Raw genomic sequence first — 20341 nt, 5'->3', positions numbered from 1 at the left:
TGCTTTTATAGTCAAAGTATTTATATGGCTGATCTACATAGGTTTCTGGTAAATAATATTTGGTGGAGGAAGTTCAATTGAAGTGTTCAAGAAGAAATTGCTTTATAAATTGAAAAGGAAGAATATGTAGGGCTAAGCCTAGAAGGCAGGGCTACTGTTTCTTCAGGGAGTAGGCATAGTCATAGTGAGGCAAATGGCCTCCTTCTGTTCTGTGACAATTCTACGATTTGAAGGGAACCAAAAATAGTACTGAACATGGTGTAATTATCAGTCAACACCCCTATTCTGATCTGATGATGGACGGAAAGTCATTGATGAAGCAACTGAAAATGGTTCACCATTACAACATTCAGTTAGAATAGGAAATTAGTGGAATAAATGGGCAGTCAAGTTCATTTGCTTACCACACTGGCATAAAGCCCAAAATTCTGCTCCACACAGCTCCAGTACATCACTGTTCAAATCCTCCTCGAGCTGCCTAAAGCGTTTTCACTAGGGGATTTTCTTCGAAGTGTCTAGCTCTTTTATGGCTATTGATTTACAGTACAAGTCTGTGAAGGATCCAGACAAGTACAGCAGTCTTTAGATATGCAAGTGGAATAAATTTAGTCATTTAAACAACAAAAACTACCATTCCCTAGTGCAACTAATAGATCATATAGCATTATAAATAAATGAAAGGATAACATGTTAATTGAAGACACCAGTCTATTGGCATTATTTTATTTACCTGCAAAGTAGCTGGTGTTTGATGTGAAAGATACATTTTTCTCAATGTTATTTTCACTGTCATCTTTTATCTCTCCATGAAATGTCTTCAGCTCTGTTTCATACATATTTAAACCCTTGGGACATTAACCTTATGGATGTGAATTGCGAATCTTTCTCAGTACAACAATAATGAGTTCCACAATGTTGTCAACTTGTAATTCTTTTATTGAATGATTGCTTCAACACATACACACAGAGAATGTGACTACATTTATGCCAATTATTGTGCATTATTTCTTCAATACAAAGATTACCTTTGCATCCATTTCTACTATGTTCATGCAGAAAATGAACTAATATAATGCAATATCATATGGCTTGGCTGAACTAAACTGTATTGGATTGCTCACCAATAGGCATTTGCTATATGAAAATTCAGACTACCAGTTGATGTGCTTATTACATCTATTCTTCCCTCTAACACCCAGCAAAAGTAATTATTGCCATCTTAAATCTACATTGAAATATGTCACTTGGCTCTAAAAGCACTGAAAGTACTCAGAAAACTTGGATCTCCACTTTCTATACAATAGTCAGGATGAAAATCAGCAATATGCAGTAAATAGAACTTGATATCAGCGATATACTGTTAAATCAATGGATTCAACCAGCAAGAAGAAAAGACCGACAGCAACAAGATAAAGTGGCATCTGTTAACAACAAGAATCAACACTAATTGCTTATTATTGCACTAACATAAAATTAATTTTTAAAAGATATGAAAACAACAGAATAAATAATTCTGGCATATATCTAATCTTAGGTAAATCTTTCCTGGCACACTATTTCAAATATTAATAAACTAGAGAGGATTCAGAAAAGATTTGCCAGGACATTGCCAGGAATGGAGCATTTGAGATATAAAAAGTAGACTGAAAAGGCTGGGACTTATTTTCCCCTAGGATGGGGGAATTCAAAACTAGAGGGCATATTTTTAAGATGACAGGAGAGTGATTTAAAAAGGACGTGAGAACAACTTTTTTTTAAAAAAAGTGTGGTTCGTGTGTGGAATGAACTGCCAGAGAAAGTGGCTGAAGCAGGTACAGTTCCAAAGTTTAAAAGACTTTTGGATAAGTTCATAAATTGGAAAGGTTAGGAGGCATAAGGGCCAAACACAGGGAGATGGGACTAGTTTAGTTTGGTAACATGGTGAGTGTGGATCAGATAGAAGGGTTTTTTTCCATGCTGTATAACTCTAGGACACCTGTTGTATAGTTTTAAATGAAAGAGCGACATAAATTATATCATGCACAATTCCTTATATATTCATAACAATAAAATAATGTTGCAAAAGTCTCTGAAAATCTAAACAAAAAAGTTCCAGGGTATGGCACTTTTTATATATTAATAGCATTTCAATATTTGTGTAGAGAGTATAAAAATGCACTTAATAAACCGCAATTTCATTGGAGGATCATTCTGAGCTTCAGGAATCAATTGCATGACTGACCATTTTCAATTTGCAACTTGATTTCTTCTTTTCGTAGGGAAAATGTATCGATCAATGTGAAGAGCTCAGCAGCCGTGACTGGGAAAGGATAACGCTCTTTGTCCATACCATACTTGTCAATAAGGACCATATTGAAGCTCGATTGTGAAATCCGAAGCAGCAATCTACCAACCAACAACAAAATACATGATGGAAAGAATTTGAATGAGAACATTGACTCACCAGGATTAACATCAGCATGTCTTAAAACAAAAACAAAACAGGAGTGCTCAGCAGGTTTGGCATGACACTTAGTCGTAAAAACGGATAAACCCTGAATAATTAACCTGAGACCTGATGTATCATCTTCCCTGAGTATGTGACTCTACCATTTTTAAAATAATTTCATCCCATGCCAAAAATATATTTTTGTTGCATTAAGACTGCACTGAGTATTGGAACTTTTAAGGGCAATGCAGAATTTCTGGAGTTCCCTAGTCCCCTTAGCATGATGAAAATTCCCTTCAGAATACCATTGTACAGTTGCTATTTTGAGGAAGACAGGAATTAGCTTTAGATGGCACAGTCATGAGCATCAACACCAGAGATGGAATCAATGCCAGACAATCAGGCTAACAGCACAGATAGTGAAGGGGTCCAAAGAGTTCATGAAGAGGTCGTGTTAGTTATTGTCAACTGATGGCACATCTTCAGATACGCCCCCAAGAGAAAATATCTAGTGAAAATATCTAAAAAGAGAAGAGCAATGATAGACCTTTGGGGTCTGCAGAATAACATTATAGAAGCAGGAAAGAAGCATTTTCTGGAGTTAGGCTGGCTATGAGGGGGAGTACAGGTTAGAGGGGGAGTACAGGTTAGAGGGGGAGTACAGAAGCAAGCTAAGGCAGTAGCATTCAGCTGGATAATGAAGGGACGCTGACAGGAGGGTGGTGTAGTCAATGCTTTCAAAGGTTGCAAAGAGATCATAAAGAATGAGTGGTAGGGATAATACTCTATGGTCACACGCACACAGGTTGTCATCTGAGACTGATTAGAATCTTTTAATTGTGGCTTATTTTTCTCTTTATTGTGTTTAATAAAAGAAATCAAAATCCCAGTCAATCCCAATTACATTTTAAAGTCACTGTACCATTACAACAACAATATAGCCATGTAACTTTAGATTTTATCTACTATACATCTTAAGCTCAAGTGAATCTTGTGAATAATCATTATTTCAAATTAAATCAGATGGACCACCTGGCATTGATATATGCATTGGGAAAGAAACGGCAGATATAGCCTCATCAACCCTACAAAGTCCTCCTTACTAACATCTGGGGGCTAATGTCAAACTTGGGAAAGCTGGCTCAAAGACTAGTCAAGCAACAAGTGATTCTGTGAGTATGACTATGTCCCAGACACCACTATCACCATCCCTGGATATGTTCTGGCTCACTGGCAGGACAGACCCAGTTGAGGTGGCAGCACAGTGGTATACAGTCAGGAGGGAGTTGCCCTGGGAGTCCTCAACATTGACTCCAAATCCCATGAAGTCTTTTGGCTTCAGGTTAAACATGGGAAGGAAACCTCCTGCTGATTACAATATACTGTCCTCCCTCTGCTGATGAATTAGTTACAACACTTGGAGGAAACACTGAGGGTGGCAAGGGTGCAAAATGTACTCTGGGTGGGAGACTTTCATGTCCACCATCAACAGTGGCTCAGCCATAGTACTACTGATTGAGCTGGTCAGATCCTAAAGGACATAGGTGCTAGACTGAGTCTGCAACAAATGGTGAGGAAACCCACAAGAGGGAAAAACATCCATCGATCATCCTTATCAAATCTGCCAGCTGCAGATGCATCTGTCCTTGATAGAATCAGTAAGATTGACAACCTTTTAGAGACAAAGTCGCACCTTCACACTGAGAATACCCTCTATCGTGTTCTGTGGCACCATCACCCATGCTAAATGGGAAAGACTTCAAGGAGATCTAGCAACTCAAGACTGGGCATCCATGAGGCACTGGGGGATCAACCCTGGTTCAATGGGGAGTGCAAGGAGCAGCACCAGGCATACCTAAAAATGGAGTAATAACCTGGTGAAGCTACCAAACAGGACTACTTGTGTGACAAACAGCATAAGCAGCAAGTCATAGAGAGATGCTAAGCAATCCCACAACCAATGGATCAGATCTAAGCTCTGTGGTCCTGCCACATCCAGTCATGAATAGTGGTGGACAATGAAACAACTCACTCGAAGAGCAGGCTCCTCAAGTATCCCCATCCTCATGAAGGAAGAGTCTAGCACATCCATGCAAAAGATAAGGCTGAAGCATTTGTAGCAATCCTCAGCCAGAACTACCAAGAGGATTATCCATCTCAGCCTCCTCCAATGGTCCCCAGCACTGGATATCAGTCTTCAGTCAATTCAATTCACTCCACATGATATTGTCATCCTTACCTGGGATGCCCCACATGTGACTCCAGACCCACAGTAAGGTGGTTGATCCTGAACTGCCTCTCTGAACAATTCATATGGGCAATGAATGCTGGCCTAGTCAATGACACACTCATCCCATAAATGATTTTTTTTTAAATTAAGAAACAGTTGGAGACACCGGATACTGCAAAGGCTCTGTGTCCTGACAACAGCACTGAAGCCTTGTGCTCCAGAACTTGGCACACTGCTAATAAAGCTGTTCCAGTACAGTTAAAGCACTGGCATCTACCCAACAAAGTGGAAAATTGCCCAGGTATGTCCTGTATACAAAATGCAGGACAAATTCAAACCGGCAATTACCACCTACCAGTCTACACTCAATCATCAGTAAAGTGATGGAAGGTGTCATTAACAATGCTATCAAGAGGCACCTGTTCAGCAATAACCTGCTCAGTGACTCCCAGTTTGGGGTCCGCCAGGACCACTCAGCTCTTGACCTCATTACAGCCTTGGTTCAAACATGGACAAAAGAGCCAAAAGAGGTTGGGCGAGAGTGACAGCTCCGGACATCAAGGCTGCATTCGATAGAATCTGGCATCAAGGAGCCCTGGCAAAACTAGAATCAATTGGTATCAGGGGGCAAAGACTCCACTGGACACAAAGGAAGATGGTCGGGTTTGTTGGAGGTCAGTCATTTCAGCTCCAGGACCCCTCTTCAGGAGTTGTTCAGTAGTATCCTAGGCCCTTCAGTTGCTTCGTCTATGACCTTCCTTTCATCATAAGGTTAGAAGTGGGGATGTTCAGCACTATTCATGACTCCTCAGAAGAAGTCTATCTTCAAATGCAACAAGATCTGGATAATAGCCAAATTTGTGCTGAAAGTGGCAAGTAACATTTGCGCCACACAAATACCAGGCATTGGCCATCTCTAAAAAGAGACAATCCAACCACTTGGTGTTCAATGGTGTTACCATCACTGAATCTCCCACCATCAACATCCTGGGGATTATTATTGACCAGAAACTCAATTGGAATTGCCACATAAACATAATGGTTTGCAAGAGCAGATCAGAGGCTTGGAATACTATACAACTAAATCAACACCTGACTCCCCAAAGCCTGTTTACCATCTATAAGGCTCAAGTCAGGAGTGCGATGGAATACTACCCCACTTTTCTGGATGAGTGCAGCTCCAACAACACTCAAGAAGCTTGACACTATCCAGGACAAAGCAACCTGCTTGATGGAAGTACACCCACAAGCATCCAGTCACTCCAGCACTGATGCTCAGTAGCAATAGAGTATAATTGACAAAATGTGCTACAGAAATTCACCAAAGATCCTTAGACAGCACCTTCCAAACTCATTAACACTTCTTTCTTGAAGGACAAGGGCAGCAGATGCATGGGAACACCACTACCTCCAAGTTGCTCTCGAAGCCACCCACCATCCTGATTTGGAGATATATTGCCATTCCCTCACTATCACTGGGTCAAAATCCTGGAATTCCCTCCCAAAGGACATTGTGGTTCCATTCACAGCACATAGACTGCATGGGTCAAGAAGGCAGCTCACACCATCTTCTCAAGGGCAACTAAGGACAGGAAATAAATGCTGGGTCAACCAGCGATGGCCATCTCTCATGAGTGAATGGAAAAAAATCAAAACAAAAAGGGATCCAGCAGTGGTCCTTATGGTAGATCATTGCCAATGGGACTCGAGAAGTACAGGCATCTGGAAATAAATGAAGACAGATCAGTGGAAGTGGTGACCTCACTTAATAAGGCCATAGGAGCAGCTGATCGTGCATGGAGGCTAATTCCTGGAGGGATAGTGTAGTGGAGTGGGATTGTTGTGGTCAATTTATCTGGAGACTTGTTTGGATTGTTCTTAGTATGTTGCAGTTGGTTCTGACCTCATGATTTGGAGATGTGGCGGTTCTGACCTCCACATTGTAGAAGGCAAGAAGGAACAAGAGCCAGTGAGGTGGCTTTTACTAGAGTGTACTTTGTGCAGCTCCTAGAAACCAGCTAGCAGCTGCATGGGAGCACACATTCCCCTGACTCTTAGATAGTGGATGTTTGAAGACAAGAGGGGGAAAAGAGGAAAGAAACTTGCATGTCCTCTTAAGAGTGTGCATACCTTTAAATTTAGTAACAAATGTGGAACAAATTTTATTAACAGTAAATAACAGTTAAAAGCATTACATTTATATATTACTGGCCCAAGGAAAAAAGCATGGTATTTTTCATAATACTTCACACCTTAATTTTTAAGCATCAAATCTCACACTGTTTAAATTGTGTAACTTAAGCTTACTTCAGAGTCAGCAACTATTTTAATTCTGGCACATAACTTAATTCATGAAATTCAGCAGCAAGGTGCAATTGTGTCTTACCTCAGCTGTAAAACAAGTGGTGGTGACAAGAACCTTTCTCTTATTCTCCCTATTAGCACGGGGTAAACACCAACTAGTTCTATAACTGTCACATGCCTCAAGTCAAAGCCACATATGGCTTGCTGCAAAGAATTACATAAAACATGTTACAATAGATAAAATTCAAAATCCATATCCTAATTCTAAAACCTTTATGCTGTCAAATTATTTTTCCATGAGAGCAAATGCACACCATCTTCATAGAACAACACAGGTAGACAAAGTAAATGCAGACTTGTCAGCTTCACCCACACCATGAGACCAAGTATATTTGGATATTAAGTTTATTTGGATTCAAATGAGAGGTAGCAGGTGGATTGAAGGTTTCCTCGATGGGACTTGAATTGCTTGCGATTGATTACTGGACAGCTTTATTAGAAAGTAAGAGGAACAATGTTTTTTAAAGTGAATGTCTGTTTTCAGTTGATGAGTAAAGACTGGGGTTTCCCCATGAAGGATTCAACCTCACCCCTTGCCTGAGGTGCGGTGACCCTCAGGTTAAACTACCACCAGTCTGTGTGTGTGTGTGTGTCTCTCTCTCTCTCTCTCTCTCACTCAAACAAGAGAGCAGCCCTCCGGGAATATGGAAAATTTACCTTTACTTGTGGAATAACATTGCCAGGAGGCTTGATCAATGGTTGTTCTGACTAACATCAACAGTTGGTCCAGGGCAGCTAAAATGATTCATGTAACTTGACCACACTAAACCTGCTGCCACCCTGGGATTTGGAATCTTAAATTGCCTTCTAAATAGACCTGTCACATTGTAGCTGGAGTGCTCTTTATTTATGTCAGTTGGGCTCCAATGGTATCAACGACAATTTTAACAAGAGATCTCAAACCAAGACGTCAACAGAAGGAAGGGCGAGAAGAAGCACAAAAAGATAAGTGGATTTTTTTTCTTTTAGTTTACCTATGGACAAGGGGCAACAGGTTCCGTCGGCCCTGTAAGGAAACTATGGGACACTCCTAGAGCCCACCAGGTAAAGTTTCCTATGCTTTACAAGGATGACATCCAGTCAATTTGCCATTAAGCGTGTCCTCCACCCATGTGACCCCTAAACCAGAGTGAAACCTCCTGGCACAAACCTCCTAATAATACTGTACATGTACCCACACACATGAACTGCAACACTTCAGGACGGTGACTCAACAATATCTTCTCAAATGTATTTATGGATGGTCAATAATTTCTGGTCTTGCCAGTGATGCCTACATCCCACAAATGAATTGAAAAAAAATCAGAATGTGTGTTTCAAAATCCAACACTACAATAAAGCAGGAGTACCCCTAGAATGGGGAAATAATTTCCCTGAATGTCAATTCAGAAGATTCCCTTTTTCTCTTTAACCCTATAACATAAAATTTACATGAAGGAGTGCCTCACTTGCCTGGAAGATCTTGTAGAGTATACATACCCCAACTAGCTCCATCTCTGCCTGAGCTTTCAAGTGTGTACCTTTCTGTAAATGCCATTACATCAGTATTAAAGAGGGGGCATTTTTCTTCACTTTTGGTCAAAACAAACAAAAAACTTTAAATGAGAAAAGATTTATATCTGAATTGTTAAATATTGCAATTATTTTGTTTCTAATGTTTGATTGTAACATATGTTTCTGACAATTAAATTTAGGGAATAATCATAATCTATTTCCCTATCACTTCTCCATATAATTTGCTTCCTGCTTATTTGTCCTCTAATTCTGCCCACACAACCTAAAACAATAGGCAGACTGTCTTCCACTATGTGCTAGCTATTTTTTGATAATAAATCTCTTATATTTTATTTGTTTTACAGCAAACCTTTAAAGCGTCTTTCTAGTCCTATGAAATAGCTACTACTCATTAGCTGGTATAGTACAACCACAGTTAGCAAAAACAGGTAAAGCCTGCAAGATGAGACTTAAACTGAAATTTATTTTCAGCAAGTGGAATTATCTGTGATGACTGACAATGGTATTCTTTTCCTTTCCAGACCTCATAACTTACTGCTCTAGAAATGACAAATTCATGAACAGATCATGCTGACAAAATACATCCCATGCATTCCTTTTCTGGTTCAAATTAGAGATGTATTGCAACTCGACTTTTGCTTTACCTTCAGACCATCATTATTTATATGTCTAATGTTATTACTATGTAGCCAAGAACAAGAAAAGGACATTTGGACCATGACGCCCTTTCCAAACCAAGCGGAAGTATAATTTGTCTATCTCCAGACTAAACCTCATCATCGTCCCCCCCCTCCCTCCCCCCCCGCCTCCTTCCCCAAAAACCCATTGCCACCGACTTTAAGGAATTCTAATTTCATTGCAATATGTTGACAGATAGTAATCCAGCTTCTTTTCACCTTGGAGTCTATTCCACATTTCCACCTTCCTGGAGGGACGAAAATGTTCTTTTCTCAACTCTGTTTCTTTGACATCATTTAAGTTCTAAATTAATTTCTCACATTTCATTACTTTAAAGATCCGCCTCATATGTCCTCTCACCATTTTCTTTTCTCCAGTGAGGTCAGTCACATGATTCTTCAAAGTTTAATTCTCTTCAGTAAGTCCTCTGCAATAAATCCATCTCCTATTTATAGTCAGGTCCCAAGACAGCCCACCATTTTCTACACTGTGCCTGCTCACATTTATTGTTTCTTTCTATCCTTCTTCAGCACATATTTGTTCATCCTTAATGGCAATTCTCCCATATTGCATTACACAGGATCATTTATGGTAAAAGAATATAGGCAATAATTATTGTCACTTGGATTTCACACTTCAAATCAAAGTGCAATCACCATGAAAAGCTAGAATTCTGTTGATTTCAGGCATAAGAGTTAATAACAGAAAACTTATTGATTATCTGCATGCTGTGACTAATGATTTCTGATGCTCTCTGAATGTGTTTGTAAATTTAATATTGCAATCAGAATTTATTGTCAGTGAATGTTTACTGAACTCAACTATTCCTTCCAGCTCTGTGGTTATACACAAAGCTGACAAAAGTGCAGAGACTTGGTAAGCACCGTTTGAAAACAGATTTACTTTATCTTCTCAATGCAGTTAATCAATTTCATAAGAACAATGTTGCGACATGATGGGAGAATGAGAATAGTAGTTAGTAAAAAAGAAATCTTAGTTTGTAGGCCAAAAAAGTTGCATTTACACCTATTTAAATATATTGATGAGGGATTTCTAAGCAATTCCATTGATAAAATCAGCATCAATGTTCTAAATCTGTGTTAATGATGGATAATATCCAGAGGAGCCTTGCACTAATATAGCAACTGATATTGTCTTCAAATAATGGGACAATGATCCAGGCTGACTATTATCTAGACAGTGAGCTTCTGATATCAATCTGTATAGTGGAGTTGACAGCTACATTCAAAATGCTCAAAGATTAGTTACACAATAGTAGCTAGAAACCCTATTATGGCACGTGAAGGTGGATAAAAAGGGAGAAGCTGTTCATCTTGAGTTCTCTGCCCCGTGACAGATTTTTGACAAATATCACAGCAAAATGCCATGATTTTTCATTTGGGTAAGGCTAGGAGGCCAACCTAAATCTACCTCAACTAGAAAGCACTATTTGATCCACATGCTAACCATCTGGCCAACCAAGCTAAATGGTCCCCCAATAACTTGAGAACGATATATAAACTGAATCAAAAAAACTTCACCCAACCAGATTGTGTTGTGTTGTTATGTGTTGCCATAGTCTTACCAGACCACAGGGGCTGGTCACATTTTGAGAGAAGCGACTAGTGGTGATTTTAACCTGAGGGCCACCAGACCTCAGGGTGAGGGAAGATGGTGAGAAGGAGAGTCCTTCATGATAATCTCAAACCAGTGATGGGAATGGAACCCACGCTGGTGGCGTCACACTGCCCTGTAACCCAACAATCCAGGCAACTGAGCTAAACCAATTTCTTCAACCAGATTACTGTGTGATATTCTTTAGGAGTCTATTACTGGTTTTCAGGGAACATTACCTGAATTATTCCAAGCTGGAATCTGTAGTAGTGGTTGGCAGCAGACGGAGTGGATATGATCAGCAAACGACGCTTTTCATAGAACTGATCAAGAAGTGCTGTTGCTGTAGTAACACCCACATTAATGTGCATAGCTGAAATATCAAGGAGAACAAAGTGCACAGTTTAAAGGTGAACAAAAAGAATCCCACCTCTCATTGTTGCCGGAATTGGTGCACTGGAATCTTAGAAAGCATAATTTATAGAACAAATATCAATTATTTGTTAACAAAGGTTGGATTTTACACATTGCAACATTCCCCTAACCTCTGACTAAACATTCTGGAATGCGAAGCCCACCCATGTTCCTGATGGGGTCCTGCAGTAATTTAACACAAGGAGAAGCATTACTTACTTTAGCAATGAGTGCAGGCAGTTCCACTATACTGAGGAATCCAAGTAAGTCTGGGGTCTAGGGTCTCAGCAAGAGCAATGTGGAGCCAGGTTCAAAAGGCCAGGGAAAAGGTTAAAGAATAACATGATATTCCAACACATCCAATGGGTTCACAAGGCTGCACAGGAGAACCATTATTGCCAAACACCAATCCATCCAGTAAAGCTTGTGGTTTCTCCACAAGCACAGGACACCACCACTGATAAAGTACCAGCAGCAACAGAGTGAGGCCCATGAGTGGCTCTAAATAGACCAAAGGATGGGGATATGGCACTGCCTATGCTCTCACTCCTTTAAAATTTCAGCCAAGGTGAGTCAACAGCAGTGGATCTACAGATCTCAAATAAGACCTACGCTCAAACCTGCTGGAGGAAGAACAGAAAATCCATTCCAGAGATAGATAATGTTTTCTGTTGGACTGTCTCTAATATTCCCTGTTGCATTCTCTATGGCTTCAAATGCTGTTCCGCCACTTGGCTTTATCAACACACTGACATAGATTCAGTGTATTGCAGCTTTCTCTTGCTCTCCATGACCACTGATTCCGCTGTGCTCCATTATCCTTTACTTGTTTCAGCTGATTTGCTCCAGAGTTCCATCCTCAAAACTTCCACATGTACACTTCATTCTCTTTCTTTAAAGCCTCACATTACTGATTGAATTTTCATCCCTCCTCTTCTTTGGTTCAGCATCCATACTTTTCTTTAGAACAAATCTTTTTGAATAAGGATGTAATATTTGAGCTATAGGGAGATGTTGAATAGGCTAGGGCTAATTTTTCTGGAGCGTCAGAGGCTGAAGGGTGACCTTATAGAAGTTTATAAAGTCATGAGGGGCATGGATAGGGTAAATAGACAAGGTCTTTTCCCTGGGGTGGGGGAGTCCAGACTAGAGGGCATTAGTTAAGGGTGAGAGGAGAAAGATATAAAAGAGACCTAAGGGGCAACTCTTTCATGCAGAGGCTGGTGCATGTATGGAATGAGCTGCCAGAGGAAGTGGTAGAGGCTGGTACGATTACAGCATTTAGAAGGCATCTGGATGGGTATATGAATAAGAAGAGTTTAGAGGGGTATGGTCCAAGTGCTGGCAAATGAGACACGATTAGGTTGGGATATCTGGTGGGCATGGGCACGTTGGGCCTAAGGGTTTGTTTCCGTGCTGTACATCTCTATGACTCTATTTGCAATTCTCAGGCAGGAGATATCCTCAAGGGATTCTGAAGTTTTCTTCAATTGATTCTCATACATAATTCAATTGCTTTAAGATAAATCAGAGTAAAAAAATCATACAAGTATTTTAGCATAGGAAAACTTGATTTATTCACAACCCATATTACAGGGCAATGTTGAGAGAATTTTGAACTTAACATAGCGCATTTGCTCAAAGTGTAAATCTGAAATCATGCTTAAAAACTTTTAAAGTGAATTTAATATCTTTGTAGGGTAATCTAAATGGTTAGCCTTGTAATCCAAATAGAGAAATTTTCTCAGTTAGGAGAGCGCTAGAATGATTTACTTTAATGTGTTTAATACAAAATTATTTCAGACTTCTATAACATCCTGCAAAAACTGGGGCTTAAACACTACTTAGGCTGGCAGACTGATCAATTCCTTTCCTCTGTCTGATATGAACATTAGGACGATAACAGTTAAATGAATTTTCCAGAAGAAATTATTCAAATATGTATTCTTCAGCCACTTTTGAAATAACGTGGGCATTAAAAACACAGAAGGCAGCATAAGAGGGTTTTTAACAAAAAGAAATACAAATGCAAGATCTTTCTTTCTTTCTTATCTTGACATAGGTTATGACAATTTGCAGTCTGCTCACGCTCAAACCACGAACTGCAACATTTAGAAAAAGCGAGACACAGAATGATAACTGCAGGCTAATCAACCGCAAACCCATGCTTCTGAAAAATTCTTCCAAATCCTTATAAACATAACTCAAGAATAATCGCTAAAAAGTAAAATTTCAACTGTAAAATATAATCCCATGCTGACCTAGTCAACACCAGCAAAAAATAAATGAGCAAGTTATTTAATTTGCAAAATTTCATTGCACATAAATTGCCTGACATACAACCTATTGAAATACATTAGGGACATTTCAAATCCAATCCAATGGTTGTGAACTGATTTAGGATAGCCCAAGTCACTAACTAAATATGAGTTATTTCATTTTTATTTTTGAGAAATTCGTATACTTATGTTTTGTTACCTGATAAAACATACTTTGAACAATTGTGAGTTTCAGAACATGGTTTTCCTATACCCAGGAGTAGTGAGAGTGGACAAGACACTTTCTTGCCATCTCTGTAATTAAGTGCAGGATGAGAAAGTGATTTTCACCATTTTCCAGCAATTAAGAATCTTTAGTGGTTTATTAATGATCGCTTAGAGTCAGAGGTCTACAGTATGGAAACAGGCCCTTTGGCCCAACTTGCCTATGCCACCCAGTTTTCACAATTTTTTTGAAAACACAGTTTTATTTAAAAAGATTTTTTGATATTACAGCAAATACAAAACAATACAATTCAAAACAGTACAAAGACAGAACAAAAAAACTGCACTTGTAAAAATGTATAAATCTATATAAAAAAACTAAATACATAAGTAAATAAGTAATAACTAACAACTAACTAATAAATAATAATAATATGGCTCAGCAAGACAAAACACTAGCTCGAGCTCGCGACCATGAAGAACATTAATTTACACATATTCATACATTCGCAGTTCCCCCTATCTGGATATTAGACACGTAAAACCCAATCATTACAGCTGTATAAAACCCATTATTAGTTTGGCAAACAGATCTGTGTCCAGGTAGTCCAAAAAGAGCACCATGTCTTAGACAAATTCTCAGTTTTTTGGTGCACCATACTTGTAAGAAAATTCTAAAGGGATAGGCTCCATAACTATCTTATGCCAACCCGACAAACCCAGAGGATTTTCAGACACCCAACCTAAGTGAATATTCTTTCTTGCGCAAAAAGTAAGAATGTTGAAAACATTTTCCTTATGCATGTCTACAGGGAATATCCTAAGAAGAGGAGAAACCAGGTCCATTTCCACCCTTGTCCCCAAGATCCTCTCTATTTGCACCTACCACAGCACTCCAGTATGTTCAGAGCCTGCAGCAGGACCAGAAGCAATGAGTAAAAGTGCCCGTACTCACTTTGCACTTGGGACATGTTGAAGATATTCCTGATTTAAATTTTGATAAATGATCTGGAGCCAAGTGGATCCTGTGGAGAACCTTCAACTGTAAAGCATGGGTCCTATTGCAAATAAAGATCTTTCTCGCGTTTTCCCAAATGTCTTCCCATGTCGCTGAGAAGATCTCAATGCCCAACTCTCTCTCCCACACGCTGCAAAGCCGTTTGGTCTCGTCTGAGGAGCTGCCCTTCCCGGCCCCCCCAACAGGTGATAAAGAGTGCTGACAGAAAGTGTATTCTTAGGATTGAGCACCCTCTTCACTATGTTGGATTTGTAGGGATCAGTTAAAAGTGTAGTCCGTTTTTGATTGAAATCCCTAGTTTGAAAGAAGTGAAAGACGTCCTTACTAGGTAGCTCGTATTTCCGAGCTAACTGGTCAAAAGACATCATTGTGCCCCCCTCAAATAAATCACCCAAGCAAGACACACCCCTAGCTGCCCAGAGTTTAAACCCAGAGTCCAGTATACCTAGTTGAAAACCCAGCATACCAACCATAGGTGTAAAAAAACATGTTTTGGCAATATTGCCTTCCCTCTGCCGCATTGCCCTCCATGCTTTAACAGTATTGATAACTATTGGGTTGTGGCAATATTCCTTAACTGTCCTCATTTTGTCCAGGAACAGCAAACTAGTAAGGGGACATCTTGCCTGAGAGGTTTCCACATCTAACCATATTGAAAGAGAGTCCCCACAAGCCCAGTCACTCACATAAGATAAAAACGAGTTTAGTTGATAGTTCCTAATGTCTGGGCGATGCACTCCCCCTCCAGTCTGTGAGGCAATTGTAATTTAACTAACTTAATACTGGGGCGCTTATGATGCCAGGTAAAAGAGCTGAACCTGGCTAGAGAAAATCAAGGGGAGCATTCACATAGGGTACAACAAATGGGGGAGAATATTCATTTTAATGAGGGCTATCCGACCTAACCAAGAAACCGGTCACGCTTCCCATCTGTGAAGATCTTGTTTGATTTTGTTGAATAAATGAACAAATTTAGCTTTAAATAGCTGATCAAAAACTGGAGTAATGAATATACCCAAATCCAGAAAAACCTCTGTGACCAATTAAAAGGGAATCGAGGTTCACCCTCAAGACCTGGTATTTTTGTAAGATCACCCATGGGTGTAGCCTCTGATATGCAAAATTGATCCTGTAACCCAAAACAGGTGCCAAATGAATTGATACATTGTATCAGGCGAGGCAACAAAACTGCTGGGTTTAACAAAAAGCTGAGGACATCATCCACCTACAATGAAATCTTATGTCATTTTGACCCCACTTCTGGAGCCAATATATTAGGATCACTATGAATGGTCTCCGCCAGCAACTCGATTACCAGTGTAAAAAGCTGTGGTGAAAGGGGACAGTCAACTGTCCCTGAAGATATTAAAATTACTTGATCGCATACCACTGGTGAGAATGGCGACAAGAGGCTCACTATTGAGAACCTTTACCCACCTTATAAAAGGTTTACCCAAGCCAAACTGCTCTAGAGTTCAAAAAAGGTACAGCCACTTGACCCGGCCAAATACCTTCTCTGCATCTACAGAAATCACCAATCCCAATACAGCCTGTTGCTGACATGCTTGAATTACATTAAGTAATTTCCTAAAATTATCGGAAGATCTGTGGCCCTTTATAAAGCCTATCTGGCCCACTTTAATAATAGCAGGTAACACAGTTTACTGCATGAATGCAAGACACTTAGAAAGAATTTTAAAATTAACATTTAGAAGTGAAATGGGCCTATAAGAAGCGCAATCCACCGGGGCTTTCCCATTTTTAAGAATAAGAGAGATGTTGGCCTCTCTTAGAGCTGACGGGAGACGATCAGGGCTGTACAAGTCATTGAATATATTGAGCATCGGGCCTGACAATATGCTTATAAATTCCTGTAGAATTTGTTGAGAAGTCCATCAGGACCAGGCGCCTTTCCACTCTGAAGCTGCCTCACAGCCTCCTGCACCTCTTGCTCTGATAAGGGGGCATTCAGAAAAGACTCTTGTTCGGGGGTCACACCTGGGAGCTCCAGATTCTTGAAAAAAGCCTGCCCATCCTCACAACTTTCAGACTGGTATAATTCAGAGCAAAATTTCCGAAATGCCGTCTTAATCTTTTCAGATTCACAGGTTAGATTTCCAGCACCTTCCCTGATCGATGTAATGGATTGAGGGGCACTCTTTTTCCTGGCACAATATATTAGGTACATGCCCACTTTGTCACCATGCTTTGTTTTGCAAAAGTAAGCTCCTTCTTTGCTCTTTTCATAAGCATGGAGTTCAATGCAGACAAAGCGCTGTGATCCGCTGTAGCTTGGCTAATGAGGGCCTGTCAGAGTAAGCCTTCTCAGCTGCCTTCAACCATGTTTCAAGGAGACGTTGCTGCTCACCCTTCTGCCGCTTCCTACAGGCAGAGTAGGAAATAACTAATCATCTGGCATAAGCTTTAGCTGTTTCCCAAAAGACGGATGGGCTACTAGCCAAACCTGAATTAATGTCTAGGAATGCATTGAATTCACTGGAATAATATTCCACAAACTTACTATCCTTAAGGATAAAGGGATCCATTCACCAGTGTCTCAGACCCACTAGAGTGTCCTTAATCTTAACCAACAGGTACACTGGAGCATGATCAAAGATGGTAATATTACCAATCACATAAGACACTACCAAGTCCAGAGTTGCCACGGAGGGTCAAAAAAACAGTCCTAGTGTGGCACCTGTGTGGATTAGAAAAAAATGTAAAATCCCTGCCTGTAGGGTGAAGACACCTCCAGACATCCACCGACACTAAGTCCACACACAAATCCACTAACTGCTTGGTTTGTAAAGAAGGCATTGGGGGGCGGCTTTGGGCAAGCAGGATCCATAAGACAATTAAAATCTCCTTCTATGATGATATGCTGAAATTCAAGACTCTTCAAAACTTAGAGAACGCATCCACTAGAATTTGAAGGGATGGGCCGGGGGACAATAGACATTTAAAATACCATATGCTTCCACATTTACCAGGGCTTTAAGGATTATGAACCTTCCATGTGTGTCTTTGATACACTGTAGTAACTTAAAAGTGAGATTCCTCCTAACCAATATGGCCACTCCCCTATTCCTAGTATTAAAAGATGAAAAGTAAACCCGATCAAACCCATTCTGCTGTAATTTCAAATGTTCCCTATCATCCAAATGTGTTTCCTGCAATAAGGTAATATCCACCTTTTCTTTCTAAGACTCGAGAGTACCTTTTTCCCCTTAAATGGCAAGTGATTCCCTTTGATGTTCCGGTACACTATTTAAACAAGTCATTAGCCATAACCTTCTGCAGGAGGAGAAAGTGAGGTCTGCAGATGCTGGAGATCAGAGATGGAAATGTGTTGCTGGAAAAGCGCAGCAGGTCAGGCAGCATCTAGGGAACAGGAGAATCGACGTTTCGGGCATTAGCCCTTCTTCAGGATTCCTGAAGAAGGGCTAATGCCCGAAACGTCGATTCTCCTGTTCCCTAGATGCTGCCTGACCTGCTGCGCTTTTCCAGCAACACATTTCCATAACCTTCTGCAGTAACATTTAGACTCCAGAGAGGAAGAACTCACATTACAAATCGCTGAGCCTTAATAAAAGACAATCCACAGAACATAAAACTACACAAACTAAACCCACTACAGTTAACAAACCTACACAAATATCAGAGACTATATACAACAAAAACCAAAAAACAAAACATATAAGATGCCAATGACATGAGATAGGGCAGTTTATCCCCCACCTAAATGGGGCACCTACATATCCCAAAACCCAACTTTCCACCCCACTGCTAAAACAGCAACCACGGCATTTAAATACCTGAGCCGTAAGTAGACATCTAGCCATCCCAACCATTTTCTCTCCTCCTAGCTAGAGCCACACCACAAACACAAGCCTCAAACAAAAATAGAAAAAAGAATAACAATGTGAACAAAGAAGTTAAAAGTGAATAGTAAGTAAGTACCCCACCCATCCCTTGGTATAGCTTAATTTAGAAGTTAAAAGTAAATGCCCCACCTGTCCCCAAGCATAATTTAACCTAGATTATCACCAAACAAAAGAGGAAAAGAAAACCCCAACACGACTTCCTTTTTTTGGAAAAAAACACATGTCCAAACAACAGAGTAAGTCAGCTTGTCCACAGCTGGTACTTCTTTGGCTCATCAGAAAAGGCACGTGTCAGCTTCTCCACAAGCTGACTCGTGCCTTTTCTGATGAATCAAAGAAGTGTACGGATCCATTAAAGGTCACCGAAGCACCACCGGATACCTCAGAGAGAACTGGATCCCGAGCTCCCTCAGTCTTTCTTAATGCCATCGTAGGACTTCCTTTTCCGTATCACCACCACTGAGAACTCCAGGAAAAACATGATTCTAGAGCCCTTGTACACTAAGGCCTTCGAATCTTTCCCCTGGATTCTGGAAGCTTCCACAATTCTTTGCTTGTCTCTACAATTATAGAACCGCACCAGGATAGGGTGAGGATGCTGGTCCAGACCTGACTTCTGTGTCGTGACCCAGTAAACCCTCTCAAGCTTCAGACACCCCATTCCAGCCTCCAAGTTAAGGAATTTTTGCAGCCAATCCTCAATAAATTCCAATGGTCGCTTACCTTTCTTACCCTCCAGCAAACCAATTATCCAAATATATTTTTCTCCTGACCCTGTTCTCAAGATCAACAACCTGGTCAAGCAAATTACAGACCTGTGTCTCCAGCAAATTACAGACTTGTGTGAAAAAACTGGCCCTCTAGACCCTCTTGCATTTCTCCCCTCTCACTGTAAACCTATGTCCCCGAGTTTTTGACTCCCCTACCATGGGGAAAAGCAGTTGTCCGTCTACCCTATCTGTGCCTCCCATGATTTATGACCTCTAGAAAAAGGTGTTTTCTCAGTCTCCAATGCTCCAGGGAAAATGTCCCAGCCTATCCAACCTCTCCTTATAACTCCAACCTTCCAGTTCAGGTCGGATTCTCATTAATCCTTTCTAAATTATTTTCTAGTCTAATAATATCTTTTCTATAGTAGGGCGACCAGAACTGCATGCAGTGCTCCCGTGAGATTTAATCTTAGTCAACAACCTACCATGCAGTACCTTGTCAAAGACTTTGAAGACAACATCCATCACGCTACTCTCAACTACTTTTTTGGTCATCCTTCAAATACCTCAATCAAATTCGTGAGGCATGATTTCCCATGCACAAAGCCATGGCCACCATTCCAAATGAGTCCTTGCCTCTCTAAATGCTTGTAGATCCTGCTTCTCAGAATCCCTTCCAACAGCTTACCCACCACAGATGTTAGGCTCACTGGTGTGTAGTTCCCAGGCACTTCCCTGCAGCCTTCCTCAAATAATGTCACTTAAGGGCTTACGTCACCAGCTTCCAATCGTCATTCTCCCTGGCAGGTAAGAAAATGGCTAATTGCCGGAGTGGAAATAATCTCACTTTAATGAAGTAAAAATGGAATGTCATCACAGTGTGATACCAAAGCAAATGGAAAGATTTGAATATCTTCCTAAAAATTTAGTTGTGGCATTCAGTCATCAGAGGTTATGCTATTTTATAACTGCAGAAGCAATATGTCATTAATAGTTCCATTCT

At 40.3% G+C, this 20341-nt stretch overlaps 1 protein-coding gene across 1 annotated transcript in view; it reads right to left on the bottom strand.

The window, feature by feature from the left end:
• Window positions 1-915: 915 nt before the first annotated feature.
• srpx (sushi-repeat containing protein X-linked) overlaps window positions 916-20341 on the bottom strand; it is an 88031-nt gene continuing 68605 nt past the window's right edge. The window contains exons 8-10 of the mRNA XM_043701580.2: window positions 11069-11202; window positions 7045-7166; window positions 916-2385 (exon numbers count right to left, since the gene is read on the bottom strand). Of these exons, the coding sequence (XP_043557515.1) occupies window positions 2205-2385; window positions 7045-7166; window positions 11069-11202 (437 nt within the window). The 3' untranslated portion in view covers window positions 916-2204. The remainder of the gene's footprint in view (window positions 2386-7044; window positions 7167-11068; window positions 11203-20341) is intronic.

The sequence above is a fragment of the Chiloscyllium plagiosum genome, unplaced genomic scaffold (assembly GCF_037043375.1).
Source record: "Chiloscyllium plagiosum isolate Xiang-an unplaced genomic scaffold, Cpla_swu_hap1 HiC_scaffold_12, whole genome shotgun sequence".
Taxonomy (NCBI): domain Eukaryota; kingdom Metazoa; phylum Chordata; class Chondrichthyes; order Orectolobiformes; family Hemiscylliidae; genus Chiloscyllium; species Chiloscyllium plagiosum.
Note: the sequence above shows the minus strand (reverse complement) of the source record. Positions and strands in the feature narration are given on the sequence as shown.